The sequence below is a fragment of the Podarcis liolepis genome (genome assembly GCF_965112155.1).
Source record: "Podarcis liolepis genome assembly, chromosome: 1".
NCBI lineage: Eukaryota > Metazoa > Chordata > Lepidosauria > Squamata > Lacertidae > Podarcis > Podarcis liolepis.
Window position 1 is genome coordinate 91,749,499 of NC_139554.1, and position 22,477 is coordinate 91,771,975.

The window sequence follows — 22,477 nt, forward strand, 5'->3', positions numbered from 1 at the left end:
AATAGAATCTTTTCATTATATTGAATGCAGTAGACCAGTGGTCCTCAAAGGGTGTGGTGCACCACACTGGTGTGACGGGAGAGGATGTCTAGTGTGGTGGGAAGATTCAACAACAATCAAAGAAACTTGTATACAATTTCATTTTGAGAGTGATTCATGTTATTACGTAGCTACATTGTTTAGTACTTTATGGCTGTCCCATTATCATGTTATAAAGTAGTTGTGTTCTATTAGGGTTGCCATATTTCAAAAAGTAAAAACCAGGAGCTTTTCTTAGGAGGACCCCAAAATTGTTGCAACACACAAAAAAAGCGATTTTTCGGTTTGCTTGCCTAAATTCCAGGACAAACCGCCACCTTCCGGAAATTCCCCCCGGATGCCACTTCCGTCTTTGAAATCCCGGCAGTCTCTAGGAAATCCAGACGTATGGCAACTCTAGTTCTATGTTACAAATCAAGCACTGCTAGGAGTTGTTTTGTTTTTGTTTTCCAATTTATTATCAGCAAAAAAATTTGGTGTGGTGTGAGCAAATTTTCATTCTGAAAGTGGCCCAGATAAAAAAGTTTGAGAGCCACTGGTATAGACCTAAAAACATCTCAATTCGTCCATTATACATGGATTGTGAGAAGCACTGGTGTTTCCTTGGCAAACACAGCTGATGTGTAAAGTGGCTCATAGTAATATTTGTATCATTCCATATTCAAAGGCTTTTCCTACTTATAACAGTGCATGCCTATTACTTTTTGTTAAAAAGGGCAAGTTGGAACAATTAAGTATAGGATATGGTAAATATGGCTAAATAAGAGTATATCTGGTGGATTTCTGCATGAAATATAGGCTCTGGATCCATTCAAGTCCGGCTTCTGCTCTGGTCATGGGACCGAGACGGCTCTGGACACCCTGACATATGATCTCCGCAGGCAGTTGGAGCAAGGTGGGGCGGGGCTGCTGATTCTTTTAGAAGCCGCACAGAGAGGCTGGGGCAACTCAATCAGATGGGCCAGGGATTACTACTACTACTACTCATCCTCATGAGGATATGTATGTATCCTTCCTCTGTCTATTGCTGTTTTATGGCTCTTTCAGATGACATGTAGAATAGCTGCTAGTATTGTTTTCACCTTTTCAAGGCTGAATACTACTGAATTTTAGCCACTGATCACCAAAGAGATTAGATTAGTTGTAGAAGGGAAACCATCCTATGCTTGTTGCATATGGAATTGGTGTTGCAGTACATGGCTCACCCCTTCTAGTGCAGTGGCTTTTGCTCAGACTCACGTTTCACAATCTCCAGTTTGTTCCTTGAGTGAGTGTTCTCTAGAATGCTGGCTCCCTTTATTGTTAAGGCCGCTGTTGCCTATGGCTCCCAGACAATTATATGTGATGGCATGTTTTTCAACCATGCAGATTTACTCTTAACAAGCCTACTTTTAAACTTCTGCAAACACAGCAGAGTTTTTGGGTTATCTCTGAATGGCCGCTGTTTTCTGGCTCGCAGGATGTAATGCAACCGCCTGCTGTTTTATATCGGTTTGAGGCTCTCAAGCCTGCTTTAGGCCTGTAAATCATTCATTCAGGGAGAGTCCATAGCATCAGAACACTTTCATACTATTACTCTCTAGCAAGTAACTTTTTTGTTTTTAACAACAAAGTATTTTTCTTCAACGTACATCATCTGACCCTTCAGTCGGTTTGAACTATCCCCCCCTAGACACACTGCTGTTCTGCCTCCTTCCAGTTTTCTTTCCTTTGAAGCTGGAAAACATTTGAGGCAGCAATATTTTCCTTGTTTCTAAATGGCTATGGAGGAGCCGAATTACTATTTTAGCAGCTTTTAAAATTTTTCTCTCCCTCCCCAGTTTTCATTCAATTTTATAACTTTTAGCATACACAGTTTGATCTGCTGGTGTTCTGGGTATACCCAAGACAAAAATTAAACCACTAATTGAAGTCTAGTAAACTAAAGATGCTTACAAAGGTCTCCTCTTACAAATATATTTATATATTGTTGGGTTCTGATTTGCTTGATCTTGTTTGTGGAGAAGTACTTGAAGGGGGTGGTGGAAGGGGGGGCTGAGCTGCTTCCAGCCAAGATGACTGCTTTCAGGAAGGATCTCCTCTTCTTTCAGATGAAAAGTGCAACATAATAATGAGAATTGCTGAAGATAAGCCACACAAAAATCCAGTGTGGATTCTAGATACCACACTGTTGCAACAGGAGAGGTTTGTGAACAAATTAAGTGAGGAAATTCTTTGAGAAAGAATTGTTTTCAGGGCTTTCCTGTACAATGGTCTGCAATTCAGTGAAAATGGTTACAAGAGAAACATAGTGTATTTAAAGGTTAGAAATGTAGAGAGTGAGAGGCTGACTTCTGTAATCATGAGATTAGATCTAATACATAAAGAAACAGTTAGTACTAAGGTCTATAGGCAACTCATCCAGAAAAGAAGTGAGGATCTAAAACCACAGGAGCCAGTTCTTCAGAGTGATTAAGGGAATGTAAGATTTTTTGGAGTTATTTACACATATGGCTGCAGTGTCCAGTAGTGCAGCTTTTCTGACAACACATCCATGAAGAACTGTCATCATAGAAGAAGAGGTGTCCACCTAGACCCATAAGTAGCTTTATGTCATTTGTTTGTCAGGCCAAATAAAAATCTAATGATCAAGGGTCTAATCATTATCCCATCAGTAACATCTAGACTTGGAATGGCGAAAAATGCAGGTGTGTTACTACGAGTTACGGTATTAAATCACATGGGATATAGTATTAGATGGAAAAATAGCATGTTTCAGCATGGCTTTATGAGGTAACACAAATCATAACACTTTTTAATGTGGTATGGGATAGTTTCAGTAGGCACATAAACAATCAGGATAATCAGGGATGAGCACCTCAAACACAAAGGCCTTTGGAAAGATGTGTGCCCACAAAACATGCCAATTAGGAAATGCTGTGCAAATGTATGAGAATGTAAATGTTGACTGCTAGCAATGACAAAGGTATAGGGTTATTTGGTGTTTTTGTAATGTTTTGTTATATTTTGTTGCATGTCTTTTAAGTATGTGTATGTGTATAAAAATGTGCTGGGAGGGAGAAGTGGACTGCTTAGGATTCAAGCAGTATCCAATAACCTTGTTTTGTTTTAAGATTTATAGAAAGGATAGGTCACAAGACAGTGATGAAAAGATCAGGAAGATTTGAATGTCCTACAGACAACAGTTAGGACAGGTCAAGGCTGAGGACCTTCCTTTACCTCTGCTAGAATAAGCTAATAATGTTAACAAAAACCTATTGCGTGGGATTGGCCTATTTTAGGCTATTCGGACTGCGAAGGCTGATTTTCTGGCTTGCCTTCTATACTGAGCAGCAGATGCAGGCTGCTAGGCTCTATGTTCCAAGAAGACACTCAGTTTAGTCAGTATCTATCCTTTGTGTAAGAACTTCTGCTTCCTACTCCCACAGTGTTCTGTTTAGTATTAGAAGAAAGTGCCAGTTTGCAAGGTGATTTTGATTTGTTCAGCATTGTATGCATGTAGTTTCTAGCATTCCACAGCCAGATGATGACTTGGCTGCATTCTCTCTTTTACTGACAAGTCTTCAAAGTCTGGCATCATAAGCTTCTGGGTCCTAATGAAGGTGGCCCTTTGAATTACCACTATTCTTAGTAATCATGCCAACATTGCCATTGCTTGTTTTTTTTATCTCTGTGTGCTTAATTTGATGAAAGGTGCTTCAGTTAAATTCCTATGGCTTGTCTCGTCTAAATTAAGCCTGTAGAGCCTATTAGCGTACCCTGGGTTGCTTTGGAGGCCTTGAGGTCGGAATTGAACCCGTGCACAATAAGCAAAGCAGTTACTCAGCCTAAAAAAGCAAAATGGATTTAACAAGATGACTAAACCACTGCAAACAGATCAATAGTGAATTAAAAACAAGATAAAACAAGGTTGATACAAAATAATGGCTATGAAAATAAGGGTTTATATATCTCTAACTCTAAGCACCTAACTGAACTTAGGTTACAGAGTCCTTTTTGAAGATTTCTGAGTTCTACTTTGACTCAAGTAAGTCTAGTTTTATGGACTCTGTCCCTATCACTAGACATGTGTAGGCTCAGCCAACTATATCATTCCAGCATAGGCCCCCTTAAGTCCTATATTCTTCTTGCCACAATGGGTCTTAGGTAGAATTAGGACATATTTGGTTAATAGAGACTCTGGCCTGGTTTTGTTGTTGCTTGGCAAGCTCCAAAGACTTCTTCTTCAGTGTACAAAATTGATATAGCTGGATTCTTGCAAGTTTCAAAACTGAACCAACCAGCTTCTCCTCCTCTTCCTCAGCTAGTTTGAGAATACTCGTACCTGTACTGGGCATCTGCTTTGAGATGAAAGTACTCTTGTTACTCCCCAAGAATTCTATAACTTAACTCTTTTTTATATTGGGTAGGGGAGAGATTCGTACTTGTCCAGTTTGTATCTTCCCCAATACTGTCATCATTGCAACACTAGACATTTCAGTTACAAAGGCTAGTTTTTGCTTTCTCACTGGAAGGAAATTGGAGCTGATATAAGAGATTTGCGTATACCACTTCCAACATGATGTGGAGAGTATTGTGAAGTGGGGAACAAGATACAGCATTTGAGATACCAATCAGAATGCTGTGGTTTAAATGATGCAGCACGGCTGTATGGCATTTATAAAAACAAAAATCAAATTGCAGTTAGAACAAGCCATCAAAGAGACATACTTAGAGCCAGCCCACCCACAAGACAAGGTGAAGCTACTGCCTCAGGTGGCAGGATCCACTGGGGCAGCAAATCCCAATGTCAATCTACCTCCCCCCACTTTTCCCCTTCTTCCCTGGAGAGGAGAGGGGCACCATTTTGGGGTTCGCCTCAGGTGTACAAGGCTTTAGAATATAGGGCCAATGGGAGATGCCTAAAATCTGGACCTTGGCAAATCAAGAATAATTCTGTATGTTTTAAGTTGTAAGTTCCCTAGCTCTAACTCAGTGGAAATGATAGGAAATGTAGGGGCATTTTTCATTTGATGTCCATGAAGATGCATTTAATGGTGTCATTAATTCTCTCTCTCTCTCTCTCTCTCTCTTATATATATTAGGGTGTGGTGTTTGCAAAAGAATGATGCCATCTTTCCAGCAAGCATCCACAGAAGTTAAAGGCATGTATGTAAGTGAGAGGAGTTGCAAGACTAATGAATGTTCTGGTGTTTTGTTTTTGTTTCTGTGCAGCTTCATGTGTGTGGGTGTTTTCTGTCCATTCTGTACAACTATTGCAACATGCAAACAGATCTTACCATATTTAGTTTTTAAATGGCATCCCATTTTTTCCTTCAAAGAAGTCAAAGAAACTGACAATACAAAACATAGTCATGAAAAACCTTCAAAGAATCATAATCTAAGAGACAGTATTCACTTTGGTAGTTGTACTGTTGGGTAATGAATATTGATCAGTACCTAATATTGTTTTCATGCCCCCTGTCCACATGGTGCTTGCCACTGACAGTTAATTGTAGCTAAATATTGGGAGAGGTGGGGACACGGGTGGCGTGGCGGTCTAAACCACTGAGCCTAGGGCTTGCCGATTGGAAGGTCAGCGGTTCAAATCTCTGTGACGGGGTGAGCTCCCGTTGTTCAGTCCCAGCTCCTGCCCACTTAGCAGTTTGAAAGCACGTCAAAGTGCAAGTAGATAAATAGTTACCACTCCGGCTGGAAGGTAAACAGCGTTTCCATGCGCTGCTCTAGTTCGCCAGAAGCGGCTTAGTCATGCTGGCCACATGACCCGGAAGCTGTCTGCGAACAAGTGCCAGCTCCCTCGGCCAGTAAAGTGAGATGAGCACACAACCCCAGAGTCGTCCGCGACTGGACCTAACGGTCAGGGGTACCTTTACCTATTGGGAGAGGTGCAGTGCCCATACGCACTCTAGCTGCATCATCTTATCTATAGTCCATATTCTTGATGGAGGCTGGGGAGAGCTCCTTTCCCCACATGATGATAGGAGACTGGGGGATGAATACAAGCGGTGAGGCTTTTTGGACTGTGTTTACTGTAGATTTCATGGGGGAAGGGTTATCCTCTCCCCCCCCCACCTAGGCAAGTTGATGCCTTGCCAGCTCTATGTTGTAAATTGAACAAAATCTCAAGACGTTGCCCTGCAATCTTGCCCCTTTTTGCATGAGCCATAAAACTGGGGTGGGGGGCAGAGAGGGGCTGCCCCCTCTTTCTTACCATTCTTCTCCAGATAGGAATTATATACACAACACAAGACTGAAAGCTCTTGAGTAGAAGCAGGGAATTGCTTAGTTGGTAAAAGCAACCTCATGAATCTGTAATGCAGAGGTTGCTGATGTAAGGGTTTCCCCCGTTAATCTGTTTGATGTTCTTCAAAGTAGGTGTTGATGTCTCAGAATGGTGGGTAAGGGTTGGGGAAAGACCAAGACTCTGTGTGTAGGTTTGCTTTTGTTATTTATGTGTGTGTGTGTGTGTGTGTGTGTGTGTGTGTGTGTGTGTGTATATATATATATATATATATATATATATATATATATATATATATATATAAAGCCCTAATGCTTTCTGAGCAACAGCTGACCTTCTGAAGGGAACGGCCTGCTTTAAGATTTATTTCACACTACCTCCAAGCACATTTGGTCTGAGCAGCATTTTATGTGAAAGAAAAATACTGCTTTTGGATGGGGAGGGGGAAGTGGGTGCAGTTAGATTAACACTGTGCTGCTAAAGGGATTTAAGCCTTCAGTGTTATTAATCAAGAGTTAATCTTCCAGTTGTATCTTCAGCAACTGGCCATTGAGGAATATAGCTACAAGATGACTTGCATCTAAATCTTAGACCCAGAGAGAGGCAGTCCAATCCTCTGAGTAGTTTCATTTTAAAAGTGCTTGGGGCTTTGGAGGAGCAGAGTTGGTAGTTTATTGTTCTGAGCAGAGGATGGCAAGTCACAAGCTCTGTATCCAAATGCCTTTTTCTAGTATTCCTCATCCTTCAGGGCAAAAGTCTGCTCCCTTTTCAGTAAAAGATGAGCCTGGCACCAGGCCTGCAGCTGTGAAGATAAATTAAAGAGCTGTGGCTGCAGGCAAGGCTCCAAAGTATATTCTAGCAGTAGTGTTTCCAAGCAGGTATGAAAAATGAGCAAGCTCAAGAAGGTCTGCTCATTCCCCTGGCTGGAGTGTTTGTAATGGTGAACTTCTTCTTGGGTGATCAAATTTTATATGCATGGAGGTAGGTTAGGATGAGCAATAGTAGCTGGCCCAAGATCACCCAGTAAGTTCATGACTGCGTGGAGTTATTGTTGAATTTTGGTTTCCTCAGTCTTAGGTCGATACTTGAACTGCTACACCACACTGACTCTTTGCAGCAGTCCCCTGGGGTATCTTAGGCTGAGAGGTAGCAATTTATTGCCACCCAGATTGCTTCATAGCTGAACAGAGGTTTGACTCCTGACTTCCTCGGTCCAAGCCCAATACTCTGCCCACTAAACCACTCTGATTCTGAGGATCTTTACAAGTGTTACTTTTTGTGTGTGTACATCAAGAAAAATGTGGTCTGAACATTACAAATTCGTAATTGCAAATACATGCATCATACAGGTACAAATAAAAGATCTGGAAAAGGACACTCAAGTAACAAAAAAGCCCCCCCCCCCTGCATAATATGTGAAAAGACCATCAGTGTTTCCTAAGCAGGGCCCATTTCCCCTTCTATTTTTCCATGTTAATGGCACAGTGAACTTCACATGGGGTTTCCTTTGGTGTTCCTGATTAATAATAAAAAGGAATCCATTAACAGGCTAATATATAATAGGCTTTTGAAATAAGTATTTTCTCTTGCGGTCATCTGTGAGATGTTCGCACTGTCTCTTATGAGAGAAAAAGAGAGCATCTTTGTTAATGGACACTTATAGTACACGTGGAAGAGAGGTGAGCTGCTGAAAGACAAGGGCTCTCGAAGTAGCCAGTGCATTTCAGACCACTTAAAAATGATCCCTGGGCCTCTGATTCTAGGCATCAATGAGCCATGTATGTCTATGCTTCCCCACCCCACCCCCCACTGCAAACTGTTTCCCCCTTCTCTATTCCCAAGCTTCTGAATGAGGAGGAAGCTCCATGTTAACTGCCATAGCAGAAATAAAAAAATCTGTGATCCTCCTGACATTGTAGGAGTCCAACTCCTACCAGCCCCATACAGGATGGCCAATAGTTGAGTGATGGGAGTTGTAGTCCAGCAATATCTAGAGGGCTGCAGGTTCTCCATCCCTACTGTATAATCTATGTAAATGATTTATGGCTTGAATCAAAAAGAATCCCCAACTTTTCCTGCCTTCAAATCCTATATGAGCACACAATTCATTCTCTACTGTAACGGAGAATGGTAAGCCCCATCACACATGGCAGAGCATTTTGGGTTTTTTTTAAAAAAGACCTATCAATTCTTGCCCTGATGAGCCCATGGTGGTGAGAACCGCCACCATGGTTTTATTGGCTTTTGTGTTAAACTTTTCTGTGGCTTTATTAGCAAGCAGAGATTCCTATAAAATATAATCGGTACTGCAATAAAATACAGCTTCGAAAGGTCCTTCTGCTTCTGGTGTAAGACTCTTCTGGTTCTGACATTACAGGTACTTGCAGGGATGAATGTCTACTCAGCCGAATTTGAAAAAATAAAAGAAGAATACAATGTCCGGGGATACCCAACCATTTGCTACTTTGAGTAAGTCTCTGCTTATTCTACATATAGATAATGGCAACACCAATCATGTATTTTGTTGGTTTTCCTGTATTTCAAACCTTGTTTTGTTGCATTTATAGAAAGGGAAAATTCCTGTTCAACTTTGAGAACTATGGTGCTACAGCAAAGGACATCATTGAATGGCTGAAAGAGTAAGTGTCTGAAGTGTATCTCCTACATCTTTGAGAACTGTATTTTGAATAAACAGTATCACACCTTGCAAATAGCAGCATCTTCATCACTACTCCAAAGGCAAATAAAAGCATCACACTGAACTATTAAAGATGAACCTGGGTTGTTTGCTTCAGTTTCCATGCTTTCTATTTCATATTTGCAGTATCTTCCCAGTTGCAATTCTCCTATTATCTCTTCTGGACATCGGAAGGATGCCATTGATCTGTGTCAAAACCTTTGTTTTTAAAACCTCAGACTTTAAAATTTTCATTCCCTTGTTGTGAACACCTCCGTTATCAGACAATTTGAAATGGCTCTGACTGAGAGATTGCGAATCTTTTGTTCCAGTATCTTTTACCAGGGAAAGGAGACAGACTCAGTGGCGTGTAGGAATGATGATCCAAATTGAGAGGCAAGACAGGATTCATAGGATGACACTAGAGTTCTTGCTTTTAGTATCTAATGTTGTGTTCAGCATAGCTGGATATTTTAGTTTTTGATTATGAAACAAAATGCAGCAAACACTGGCATATATTTATAGGTTTGGCAAGTTTGATGCTTGATTGAGATAGAAATATCTGACCTAAGCAGAATTGATTGACACTGGGACCTTGGGGCAAGGTCTTGAGCATCGTTAGTGAAGCTGTTTGATATTTATTGGAGGAAAACTATAATTTGGTGTTGGACTGAAAATAAAGCATAAGTTACAGAAAGCAAGCATGTGGGGTGCCTCAGAGTTCTGTCCTCTCCCCCATGCTTTTTAACATCTACATGCAGCCGCTGGGAGAGATCATCAGGGGGTTTGGACTGGGTGTTCATCAGTATGCGGATGATACCCAGCTCTACCTCTCTTTCAAATCAGAACCAGTGAAGGCAGTGAAGGTCCTGTGTGAGTGCCTGGAGGCTGTTGGAGGATGGATGGCGGCTAACAGATTGAGGTTGAATCCTGACAAGACAGAAGTACTGTTTTTGGGGGACAGGAGGCGGGCAGGTGTGGAGGATTTCCTGGTCCTTAATAGGGTAACTGTGCCCCTGAAGGACCAGGTGCGCAGCCTGGGAGTCATTTTGGACTCAAAGCTGTCCATGGAGGCATAGGTAAAATCTGTGTCCAGGGCAGCTGTTTACCAGCTCACCTGGTACGTAGGCTGAGACCCTATCTGCCTGCAGACTGCCTCGCCAGAGTGGTGCATGCTCTGGTTATCTCCCGTTTGGACTACTGCAATGCGCTATACATGGGGCTACCTTTGAAGGTGACCCGGAAACTACAACTAATCCAGAATGCGGCAGCTAGACTGGTGACTGGGAGTGGCCGCCGAGACCATATAACACCGGTCTTGAAAGACCTACATTGGCTCCCAGTACGTTTCCGAGCACAATTCAAAGTGTTGATGCTGGCCTTTAAAGCCCTAAACAGCCTTGGTCCAGTATACCTGAAGGAGCGTCTCCACCCCCATCGTTCTGCCCAGACACTGAGGTCCAGCACCAAGGGCCTTCTTGCGGTTCCCTCACTGCGAGAAGCCAAGTTACAGGGAACCAGGCAGAGGGCCTTCTCGGTAGTGGCGCCCTCCCTGTGGAATGCCCTCCCACCAGATGTCAAAGAGAATAACAACTACCAGACTTTTAGAAGATATCTGAAGGCAGCCCTGTTTAGGGAGGCTTTTAATGTTTGAGGTTATTACAGTATTTGATATTTCTTGGAAGCCGCCCAGAGTGGCTGGGGAAGCCCAGCCAGATGGGCGGGGTATAAATAAATTATTATTATTATTATTATTATTATTATTATTATTATTATTATTTCATTGTGTGCTTTGCTCCACAAGGTATGAGCCACTGAAGTCCATTGATGGGCTTTTGTGTACTGCCTGCGCTGGCTGCCCCTGTGCCTTGACACGTCTACATATTTGGTTTCCTGTCTGTCTTTCTTTGGGACTGTTTGCTCTGCAGGCTCATGGAGAATAGTTTATTGTGATCTGGACTATGTAGGCAGATCTGCTGTGGTGGGGTAGGGATGGGGGTGTTGGACGATGGTAATGCTACTACTTTGAAAAAGAATTTATATAAAGTACTCAGAGCTCTTCATATGCATCCTTTTGCTTATCCTAATAATGTCCTGCAGTAGAGGCTGTTGTTGCTATTCCCAAACTAGAGACTGGAGAGTAGAGGTGAGATTGAGAAGACAGTGAAGTTGACTTAGGCAACTCCAAGAGTTCCTGTTTGTATGGACACATCTAGTTCATAGCTCATGTTCTTAACTGCTACGTTGTAATGTTTCGGCAGCATCACAATCTCTTGATCCCTCACAAATCATTGGGTGGACAGTTATGGAATCTTTCCTAATTTAATCATGCTCTCATCTTTTGCTTTTCCACCTCTCATTTTGCAAAAATGTACATGGGCATCCCTAGGTGTTTACAGTCTTGCCTTGTGCACTTCTAGGTATAGCCACGAAGGAACAAACTTATGTAGCCGTTGAATCCATGTAAATAGGTTGCTAAATTGTCACTGGAAACCGTGATTATTGTACCTGTGGAGACTGCACGTCCTAGGATACTGGGAGCGCAGGGCAGGGGGTATGTGTCCAATAACCAATTGTTTGGCTAAAGAGCTTTGTAGATGGGATGAGGCAGGTGTTTAACAGAGCTGGAGGCGTCATGGTTCAGTGACATTGTATGGCATTCAGGCTGCTGTCTCTTACAGTGGAATACTCAGCACATTGAGTACCTACTGTGTGGATCAAGGAAGGAAATTTTGCCCTTAGAATTAATGTCGCTCTTGGTCTGTTAAGAAAGCAGCACCTGCGAGCGGAAGAGAGATAGCATTTCTCCCACCGCCCCTTAGCAATGATGTGTGCCTTCATCACCTGTACCTTTTCTCTTTGCCTTTTGGCTCTGCGTGGAGGCCCTTATCTCTTGGCTACCACATGTGAAACAGTGTCTGGAGCCCCCCTCCCCTTTTCTTCCCTCCAATCTGCCTACATTATAGTCTGATAATCCCTGCAATATGCAGTGCTTTTATATCAGTGCTGCGACAGCTACTGAAGGCAAAGCAGAACAGCTGTGGACTCTTCCCAGTGATAATCTCTGCTAACAAGCCACTCTGGGCTTTGGCTGATATTTCAGTCGTCCAGAGCTAAAGACAGCTGTTTGTCCTCAATTAATTTCCAATGCACACTTAATAATTTCCCAGAAGGCAAAGTGATGCAGCCGCTTTTCTTCCCTCCCCTAAAAGAAATCAATATGCTGCGGGGGGGCAGGGGGTGGGGAGAGGAATTCTTATTCAGAAGCCGTGCTTTAGTTGGAAGCTGTCCATAATTGAGGTTGCAGTTATAATTTGTATACAGTGTAAGACCCGCACATAGGCATAGTAATGAATTACTCAAAGGAGTCTGTAATATGGGGTAGTCCAGTGCTCTGTGGCAGTGACTCAAGAAGGCCTGGAAAGTGTAATTGAATAATGGGGCAACATATGTAGGCACTATATGGGAAATAATAAACCTAATTAAAAAGAACAACAGGAACAAATAACATTTCCAATTAATTCAGCCTCCTGTTAGAGGCTGATAGTGGGGGGGGTGGTTCTTTTTTTTAATAACACTTTTATCAGCCCTGATTCTCAAAGGACTTGTGAACACAGAATCTCTGTTTATTTCATTGGGGCACCTGCCTTATTACTGCATGTGAGTGGCGTGAAAAACCAAGAATTTGTGATGATTGTTCTCTGAGGGTGCAAAAGGCAGACTGATAACTGATTTCCCTTTTGCAAGAAAGCTGAAGATATGAAATTCCTGAATTCAAAATACAATTGGGATTGGCAGGGGGTGGGAAGTGGCCAAACACCACAGGTTTCTGTTGTCGTCCTGCATACTTTTCAAGTCCAGCTGCATTTTTTCTGTCTCCAAAAAGCACCCTTCCTTGGGGACAGATATAAAGAGAAAGGAGAAAAGGCAGCTCCAAGGCTGCTTTACCTCATTTTATTTGTTTTGTATAACAAGATCTTTATATAGCTTAATCAGAAGAATTAATGACTCCTTGCCAGAGGGGGCAGTCCCTGCCTTCTTAAAGTACTTCTAGTGATTTGAAGGAACTAATTCTCTTTGAAAAATTTTATTGTAAACGGCCCGAACCACTTGTGCACAATTGGAATCCTAAAATTGCCAAGGATGCTGCGGTTCTGACTGAAAACATGAAATTGAATTGCCAGGAAAGTTTTGGAAATCCAACCTAGAAATCAGCAGCAGCTCTGATAATAATGTGAAGTCCACTAGCCACATTGAGTAGTAGGTACTCCATGTGCTTAGTATTTTACTGTAAGAGACAGAAGGTAAACAATACTGAGTAAACAAACACATTTTTTTCAAGTGTTTAAAGGAAGAGGCATCTTTGTGACTCATCAGAGTTCTAGAACTTGGGGGCAAAATAAGTACCGTAGTTTGAGTGTAAGCTGGAGGGTACTCCATTTGATGACTTTCATTTTGGTGGCACTACACTGGTAGGATAAAACTCTTCAATGGTATTTAATATTCAAACACCCATTATTATTATTTTATATTGACAAAGCAAACAGTGTTGTCCTGTACCTTAATTTCATTTCATTATCTTTAACCTTAATTGGGTTATGCAAAACCTTCAGTATTTGTTCCTTTTGTTACAACTCATCATAAATTTAAGATTATAGCAGCAAGGGTGGGGAAATGATGGGAGGAATCCAGCATTCCACTGTGGTTATTGTTCCATCAGTGCAAGCATTTTGGGTCACCAGACATAACAATCTCCCCTTTCCTCTCACCCACCCCCGCAAACTGTTCTGCCATCGGGGTGGGTGGGCATAGGGAGTGGCTACCCTCTTAGAATAGGTAACCTCTTCATCAAGTTAGCACATACAGAATCATTTTAATTTCTTAAGATCCAGTTCGCGAAGGCAGCTGCTATTTTTCTCCTTGTAGCATCTTCTAAATTTCACCTGTTTGTTTCTAGTCCTCAGCCACCTAAGCCACAGGCCCCAGAGACTCCCTGGTCAGAAGAAGATAATGCTGTTTATCACCTAACGGATGATGACTTTGACAAGTTCACCAAGGAGCATCCTTCTGTTTTAGTGATGTTCTACGCACCATGTGAGTCTGCATTTTTTTGTTTGTTTATTGTTCACCAATATATTGAGAGATGATCTGGTTCACATAGTGTACCTAGACTCTTGAGTAAGCTTAGATGTCATGGAATAAGAGGAGGGGACCTCTTGTGGATCAGGAATTGGTTAAGCTGCAGGGAGCGTAGAGCAGGAATAAATGGACAGTGATAGAGTTAGAAAAGGCTCTGAAAACGGCAACCAAAATGATCAAGGGGTCGGAGTAACTCCTCTATGAAGCAAGGTTGCAGCATTTGGGATTTTTTTTTTTTACTTTTGAGAAAAGGTAAGTAAGAGGTGGCATGATAAAAGTTTGTAAAATTATGCCTGGCATAGAGAAAGTGGATAGAGAGAGGGTTTTTTGTCTCTGCCTCTGATAACATCAGAACTCATGGACATCCAATGAAGCTGAATGCTGGAATATTCAGGGCAGACAAAAGAAAGTAGCTATTTATGCAACACATAGTTAAACCACGGACCTCGCTGCCACAGGAGGCAGTGGTGGCCACTAACTCAGATGGCTTTCAAAGAGGATTAGAGAAATTCATGGAAAACAAGTCTACCAGTGACTGCGAGCCATGGTGGCTATGATCTGCCTCCATGGTCGGATGCAGTATGCTTCTGAATACCAGTTGCTGGAAACCCCAGGAGGGGGAGCGTGTTCTTGTGCTTGGGTCCTGTGTGCAGTTTTCCCATAGGCAGGTTCTCACAGGTTGGCCCCTGTGAGAATAGGATGCCGAACCAGATGGCCATTTGCCTGATCCAGCAGGCTTTCCTGGTGACTGAATCCAGGGTTGCTGGGGACCTTAGAAGCTATAGCTTCCCAATCCTGCTATGAATGTTCATGGCAGTATCCGTGCGATAGATTCTATGGTTTGGCCCTATGATGGGACAAACTGCAAGCATTCTGTACTAATGTTTCCCATGTGTCTACGAATGAAAAAAGGAAAGATGTAGACGTTAAATGTTTTAGCACTGCAGCAGGAAAACAAACCACTCAATTCAGAACCCAGTTTATTTTGTCAAACAGCTTGAAGGTGTCAAGCAAATTAATTCGGTTTCTCTCTGTTATGCTAGATTTGCATCCATATGTTTAGGGTATATTTTTATATACAGGAGAACATTCAAATACACCATCCCCTGAAGTGCTACAGACCAAATAAAGGATTACCACTTGATCCTACTGAATAGATAAAATGGTTTTCAGTTCATTCAGGTTTCTCTAAATGATTGTCTAAATGATTAGCTTTGCTGTGCTATGTTAATACCCCCTTTTAAACTAAATATAGATTCAATGAATTATTGGACACATTTTATGTCCAATTATGCCATCCTTATGACATAAGGATGGAGGATGACCCTGTGGAGGTTATCATATTTCATAGTGATCCCATTTTGCAAATGAGAGGGGGCCTAGGCTCATCATGACTTTGCAAGCAAACTCAGCCAGAATGCTTGTTTATGAATCAGGATTTCAGCTCAGACTGCCTGTGGCAAATCCAGTTCTTTTATGCAGTACAGCACACTAAAAAGCTTTTATGGAACTTTGGACACTAACCGTTGTAGCTTCTGAGTTGCAGAGAACAAAATTCCACTGAATGGATTACTCCTGTGGACCAAAGAGAGATTCCCCCTTCCCCTTTTCAGCCCCTGGAACCAAAAAAATATTTGCTCCAGAGGGTTGGAGGGCTCTCTGGAACAGCATGGGAGGTGTTGTGGTCTGCAGGGGAAACTGGCAGATATCTCCTCCTGCTGCTTGTTCTGAGCCATGAACGGAAGGAGCCCTGCCATTTGCAGAACAGCAGGTTTGGATTCAATCCAATGTCTTCCTTTTAAAAAAACACACATTTAGAACATTTTTTTGCTGATGGCAAGGATAATAGCTAGTGATTACTAAACAGGCAGATTTCACTGCTGCCAGGATGCAGAAGCACTTTTCTACTAGGAATCCCCTGCAGGCAACATTAAGTGAAGGTGAATATGCAAGTTAATTAACAGAAGACAGCTATCATAAACAGTTATCTCCATGATTAAAAGGTCTTCTCCAGACACTTTTTATATTTACTAATGGAGTCACCTTACAAATATAAGTAGATAAGATTCTTCCATGAAAGCAATGCAGCAAAGACAAGGAGCTTATTCATATTTCTTTCATCCTTGGGACACCTGAAAGATTGCAAACTTACTAGCTCGAGAACAGCAAAAATCAAACCAAAGCCAAGAGTGCTTCATGTACACTGAAGTGTGCATCTAATTTGTTTTTTTTAATGGGAATTTTGATATGAGATTTGCAACACTGACTTGGAGTTAGTAACCTGGCTTTCGCAGCCGATAAAACTAGTATACAGTTGCATTGTGTTTACACACTACAGATCTTACGTTCATAGAGTGTTCTTTTGGAGAGGAGACAGAATTCTGGTGGTAACCTGATTACAAAGTTGTAGTCAGATGGGCAGAATATTAAGAGTCCATTAGTGCAATGCAATTCGTCTACACACATCAGAGCAAACTGTTCTTAGCATAGGTCCAACACATTTTGGTAGCAGAGGAAGAAAATTAGAATGACTCCCCTGGTGGTAAAAGATACCATAATGCACTGTGTAGTGTGCTATTTGCTGTCCTTGAATGTTTGCCCAGCTCAGGGAACAGATTTGGGGGTAACTCACCTTGACTTAATGGTAAAGCAGAGCCATTTTCTGAAATGAAATATACTTCATGGCACATGGAAGATTTCTCCAGTGGTAAGATTCAGCACATACTTTAAGTTGATGATGCCTTGGTGGTTTGATTAGATGCTGCCATTATTTTTCCATAAAACTTGATTTTCATGTCATACCCTCAAACAGTGATTCCCAAACCATTTTTCCACCAATGGACCTTTGCAAGATTGTTGAGGGACTTGGTGGATCCCTGAATGATTTTCTATCTCTTTTGGCAATTGTAATGAGCTGTGCAAGATGCTGAGTGATTTTTAATTGTATTTTTATTGTTGCTTTTATTTCTTATATTGTATTTTATTACCATTTAAATTCTATGGAATTCTACTGGTAGCATTTACACATCACAGTAAACCGTAACTTATGGTTTGTATCCTTGGGTTACCGTTACTTTCTGTAGCCAAGGTTTGTTCTTGGCTTATGAATTCTAGCTTGTTTGGAGAGCAACATACCATGATCCCTGGTTTGACCATAATGCTAGGCCAGAGACTGTGGTTTGTTTTCCCCAGCAGAAATAGGAAGGAATGAAGCTGACATGATCAGCTCATACACAGTAAACCAGGGGCTATATATACCATGGTGTCCTAATGTGCCCATTGTGACTTTATAGAACTGTAGAATTGTAGAGTTGGAAGAGCCCCAAGGGTCATCTAGTCCAACCCCTTGCAATGCAGGGATCTCAACTAAAGCATACATGACAGATGACCATATAACCTCAGCTTTAAAACTTCCAAGGAAGAAGAGTCTGTCATCTCTCATGAGAGTCTGTTTCACTGTCAAGCAGCTCTTACTGTCAGAAGGTTCCTCCTGATGTTTAATCGGAATCTCCTTTCATGTAACTTGAATCCACTGGTTTGGGTTGTGCCCTGTGGAGCAGAAGAAAAGAAGCTTGCTCCATCTTCCATGTGACAGCCCTTTCGATATTTGGAGATGGCTATCTTATCTCCTCTCAGTCTCCTCTTTACCAAGCTAAAGGTACACAATTCCCTCCATTCTTCCTCTTGGGAAGCAGAGGGAATATTTTTTTAAGGTACCTTTTGTGCTTTCCCCCCCAGAGCATATTATAGGGAGGTGTTTGTGTGTGTTGCAGAATTGTGCTCACATATGTTCCTTTGAGCTCACTCTGTACCCACCAGAAACACTACAGTAGTGAAAGGAAGGTTCAGCTCTTGTTTCTAAGACGATTGTGTATTTGTGGGGGTGGGGATTTGATTGAGAGGCAGCACATCAAAGGGTGTGCTGTGTCTGACCCAGTTTCCCCAGTCCTCTGGCGATCTCTTCAGCAAAAGAGCACTCGGCTGTATTTCATTCCCAACGTGATGGTTGTGGGGGGAGGAAGTGTTTGTGACAAGCTAACAGGGCTAAGAGATTTACACTTCCGAGCCTAGTAACCATAATCTATCTGACCAAGTTAATATGGCTGTAAATAAAGTTGCCTGAGGTAGAATAAGCAGATCAGGCAACTGAGATAGCAAGGCATAGCATGTGAACTTCAGTGGTGCATTGACCATTAGTTTAGTTTTGGTCACCCTGGCCAAGGGGCAGCATAGCACAAGTTCAGATGCTGTACTGTCCTAAAGTCACCACTTACTAGGTCAGTGAAGCTTGTCGTGGTTTTGCACCGTGACTAACAACAGGCACATTCTGTTTCCAAGGCCAAGGAGGAATCGCAACAGGATTATTGTTCAGATATAAGTAATAATTGGTGCAATGCTAGTATTACCTGATCCACTTCTAGGTCTTAAGATCACCCATTTTGATCCAGGAGAAAGTTGCTTTGATTGATGAACGGCTTTGAGGGGTTTTGTTTTATTACAGTCAATATAAATGTTATTAAGTAAACAAACAATTAAGCAAACTTTTCCTGGTGACCCCGAGTCCATTACAATATCTCTGCACAGAAATTCAGTAAGCAGAAGCATGTCTTCAGATGGTTCCAGACAAAAACAACCAACAACACTAGGGTCTGACCCTAAAATGCAAGGCTTTACTAAATCTTTTTTTCTTTCTTACATGGATCTCCACTCTCTCTAAATCCATGTCAGGAGCACTTCCTCATTTTTACCAAGGAAAAACAAGCGTGTTTCAAATCTACTATCTGAGAGTCTATAAATAGTAGTGATCTTTTTAAAATGCCTTGGAAATGTTTCACTTCAGTGGGGAAGGCTTAAAACATGTGTGAGATGTTATCCTGTAGAGAAAAGATGGAATATCTTGCCCTGAGGTAAATCACGGGTGCATATCCAGATCTATTAACTGCTTGTCAGCAGGCGTTCCCAAGGTGCATCTACATTTACACAAAAGCATTTCTTGCTTAGATCTGGTTACATAAACTGCACTTCACAGCTCTCAAGCATAGCATGTGGTGGGACATTTTAGCATTCACAAGCTTCTTTGAATATTGGTTGTTTAGATAACATAAATTCCCATATGAAATTGTCTCTCCTCAGCATAGCTATGGACAATGCAATTTGCCGCAATTGCAGTGTTAAAATGGGAAGCAGCACTTAAGGGTGCTAAGGGGATTCAAATTGAACTGCTTGGGCTCTTCTCTCTACCACTGCCACCCTTCTCTTTCCATTTGAGAAATCAATTCATTCTGTGACTGCTTTTTACCCCCACAGGGGTAAAAATAAATAAATCATTGATTGATTCTCTCCCCCACCTTAGGCACAGAAATGTCTTGGTTCATATGTACCTGCTTAACCCCCACTGGTTAACATGTGAAGAATGCCAGAGCATAGACCTGATAACCCTTATCCTCCGATCCTAGAGTGTGAGGGTGGATTATGATCATTCACAATGGGAGGGGGGACCTTTGGTCCATCAGGCGTTATTGGACTCCAGCTCCAGCTGGAGATACTCTCTGCACATACTCAGAAGCTCTTTGCCACATATTCCACTGATGTGTTTCAGCATTGATAATTGGTTCTGGCTCACTCTAAGCCCAATTCAAGCCTTGCTTCTTCTTTCATGCGCTGCTGCCATTTACTTACCTGTATTGTAGGGACAGACTGAAAAACCTTATAGCATTCTTACCTGAGAGGTGGGCAAATAAACATCAAATTCTGTATGGGCTGGTTGTATGTGTACTATTTCCACCCAAAACAGTTCTTTACGTTTTAAAAATCACTAATGTATTTTTAATTTTTTCATGGCCAGTAGATTAAGCTAGGGTGAATAACTGGTGGGTTTTGATTGCTAGGAATAGGACCTGGTGAGTGTTTGGCAGGTCAGAGATGGAACCAGTTGAATTTTGGTAGATATGGCAAGAGTCTGATGGGCTTTGACTCATCAGGCTAGAGCCTTGTTCATCGGATGTGGATCCCATAGGAGGTAGTTTAACACACACACCACAACTCAGAATTTGTTGTTGTTGTTGTTTAGTCATTTAGTCGTGTCCAACTCTTCGTGACCCCATGGACCAGAGCACACCAGGCACTTCTGTCTTCCACTGCCTCCCGCAGTTTGGTCAAACTCATGCTGGTAGCTTTGAGAACACTGTCCAACCATCTCGTCCTCTGTTGTCCCCTTCTCCTTGTGCCCTCCATCTTTCCCAACATCAGGGTCTTTTCCATGGAGTCTTCTCTTCTCATGAGGTGGCCAAAGTATTGGAGCCTCAGCTTCAGGATCTGTCCTTCCAGTGAGCACTCAGGGCTGATTTCCTTAAGAATGGATAGGTTTGATCTTCTTGCAGTCCATGGGACTCTCAAGAGTCTCCTCCAGCACCATAATTCAAAAGCATCAATTCTTCGGCGATCAGCCTTCTTTATGGTCCAGCTCTCACTTCCATACAACTCAGAATATCTGATAACAAACACAATGCAAGAGTAACATGTGCTTGTCTTCACTTGCACACAGGGCCGTCTTAAGCATATCTGGTGCTGTGGTGCAAAGATCCCTCTGGCGCCCCCCCCAGCAACTCCAAGGGAGGGGGAGGGGGAAATGTCCTCTGACTCCCCCACCGCCCCAATCCCCGGCGTGGTGGCAGTGATCAAGCAGGAAAACGTGCTGGCAGACATGCTCTCCAGCATCGGGGCGCCTGAGAAGGCAGCTCAGGAAGGCAGTACGCTGTCTTTCGCCAGGCAGCAGGAGGAGGACAACGACCAGGAGCAGGGCCATCTTTAGCAGATGCAGAGTCTTGGGAGGGAAGCTGTGCGCAACTTCCTTCCTAAGCCTCTGCGGGGATCACTCTCCTCTTGCACAGGCTTGGGAAGGAAGCTGCACACCCACCAGCCATATAGTTGGCGGGGCGCAGCTGGTGGGCATGCAGGGAAAAGGGAGGCTGCCAGCAAAGCTGCGCAGCTCCCCCACTTGCTAGGGCGCTCCTGAGAGGACGGCACCCTGGCGCAACGAACCACTAAGACCAATGGGAAAGGCGGCTCTGCTTGCACACACACAATGCAGTATCATTCAAAAGAGAAAACAAGTCATAACACACTGGGAAGGGCATTGTTGGTATGGAGGCATCCAGGGTCTTACACAGGGTGATGACTCAAAGAGCTGCAGAGCCATTTGGGTAGATCAGGCCCAGTAATTTCCATGGTGCCCAGCATATTGGACAAACCAGCCATGCAAAGGCCACAGGGTTGCTTTCAACCCTACTCTCTGCCACAAATCAGGGCTTCATTATTACATTTCTCCACACGCTCCCCACCCTCCACGCCCGCCAAACATATGTAAGAGGATAGGTGTCACAGGGAGAAGAGGTGACCTTTAAGCCCCTTTATACATCCAGTGATGAAATTGTGGGTAGGAAGGTAGTTAGCAACAGAGCCTGTGAGTACATAATCTGTTCTTAAGTGCAAACAATTCATTTGGTGAAATAATAAAGGGATGCATTTTAAGTTGTGGAAATCAAGTGTGCCTTTCTCCCCATCTAGTGGCTGGTCCACAAGAGGTTTGTCAGTGTGCTGTTCATCCTGCATAAACTATGTGGAGCTCAAATCCCCATGTATTTCCACCAGCAGGAGCATTAATGAAGTTGGCAGGGCTCCCATCAGCAAGTTGAAAAGATTTTGAGCTGTGGGCTTACTGGTTGGCATTGAATGTAGATTTATCTAGGTGCTGAGCTTCTGTATCTTATGTTTACTCACAGTACCAGACATACCATGTATACCTGTTGCAAATATAAATGCCATACTAATAATCTGATACTGATAATATATTTCAGGCTTGATTAAAAGCCTTTTATGTTCTGTAGTTATTGCAGACATTTTCAAAGATGTGTCAGTATTTTATTTGCCATTCCCTGCAATAGCAAAGTTAAGAAGCTGAATGTCAATCAGATCTGAAGACAACAACAACAATGGACCCAACAAAAAATAGCCCAGAATTTATATAATGTTGGTGGCATGAGCTGGTCCTGCCTTTTCTGCTTCCTTTTCCTGGGCTATCTCTTGTTGACATGCTGCTGTGTCCTGGATTTCTCCATTGTTTTAGGATGTAGGAAGCTGCCTTAAACTAATTCCTACCATTATTCCATCTAACCCTGTATTTTCTAGATGGAATGGCAGTGGCTCTGCAGAATTTTAGACAGGATTATATTCCAGCTTTACCTCAGGATGTGTGGCCCTTTTTATGTGATATACCTCTTTTTTTCTCTGGTCAGGCCTCTCTTCTGTCACCAGGATGGGAAGGGAGATCTAAAGGAAGCAGAAATTGGGCAGAGTTGCGCAAGTGGAAATCCTGACAGAAC

The 22,477-nt window shown here is 42.5% G+C and overlaps 1 protein-coding gene across 5 annotated transcripts in view; it reads left to right on the top strand.

Moving 5' to 3' along the window:
- The window catches only part of PDIA5 (protein disulfide isomerase family A member 5), a 163,206-nt gene that overhangs the window by 66,386 nt on the left and 74,343 nt on the right, over positions 1-22,477 (top strand). For all 5 annotated transcript variants that reach the window (XM_083490363.1, XM_083490362.1, XM_083490361.1 and 2 more), the window contains exons 8-11: positions 5,124-5,191; positions 8,658-8,749; positions 8,848-8,919; positions 13,915-14,051. In XM_083490363.1, coding sequence (XP_083346489.1) covers positions 5,124-5,191; positions 8,658-8,749; positions 8,848-8,919; positions 13,915-14,051 — 369 coding nt within the window. The remainder of the gene's footprint in view (positions 1-5,123; positions 5,192-8,657; positions 8,750-8,847; positions 8,920-13,914; positions 14,052-22,477) is intronic.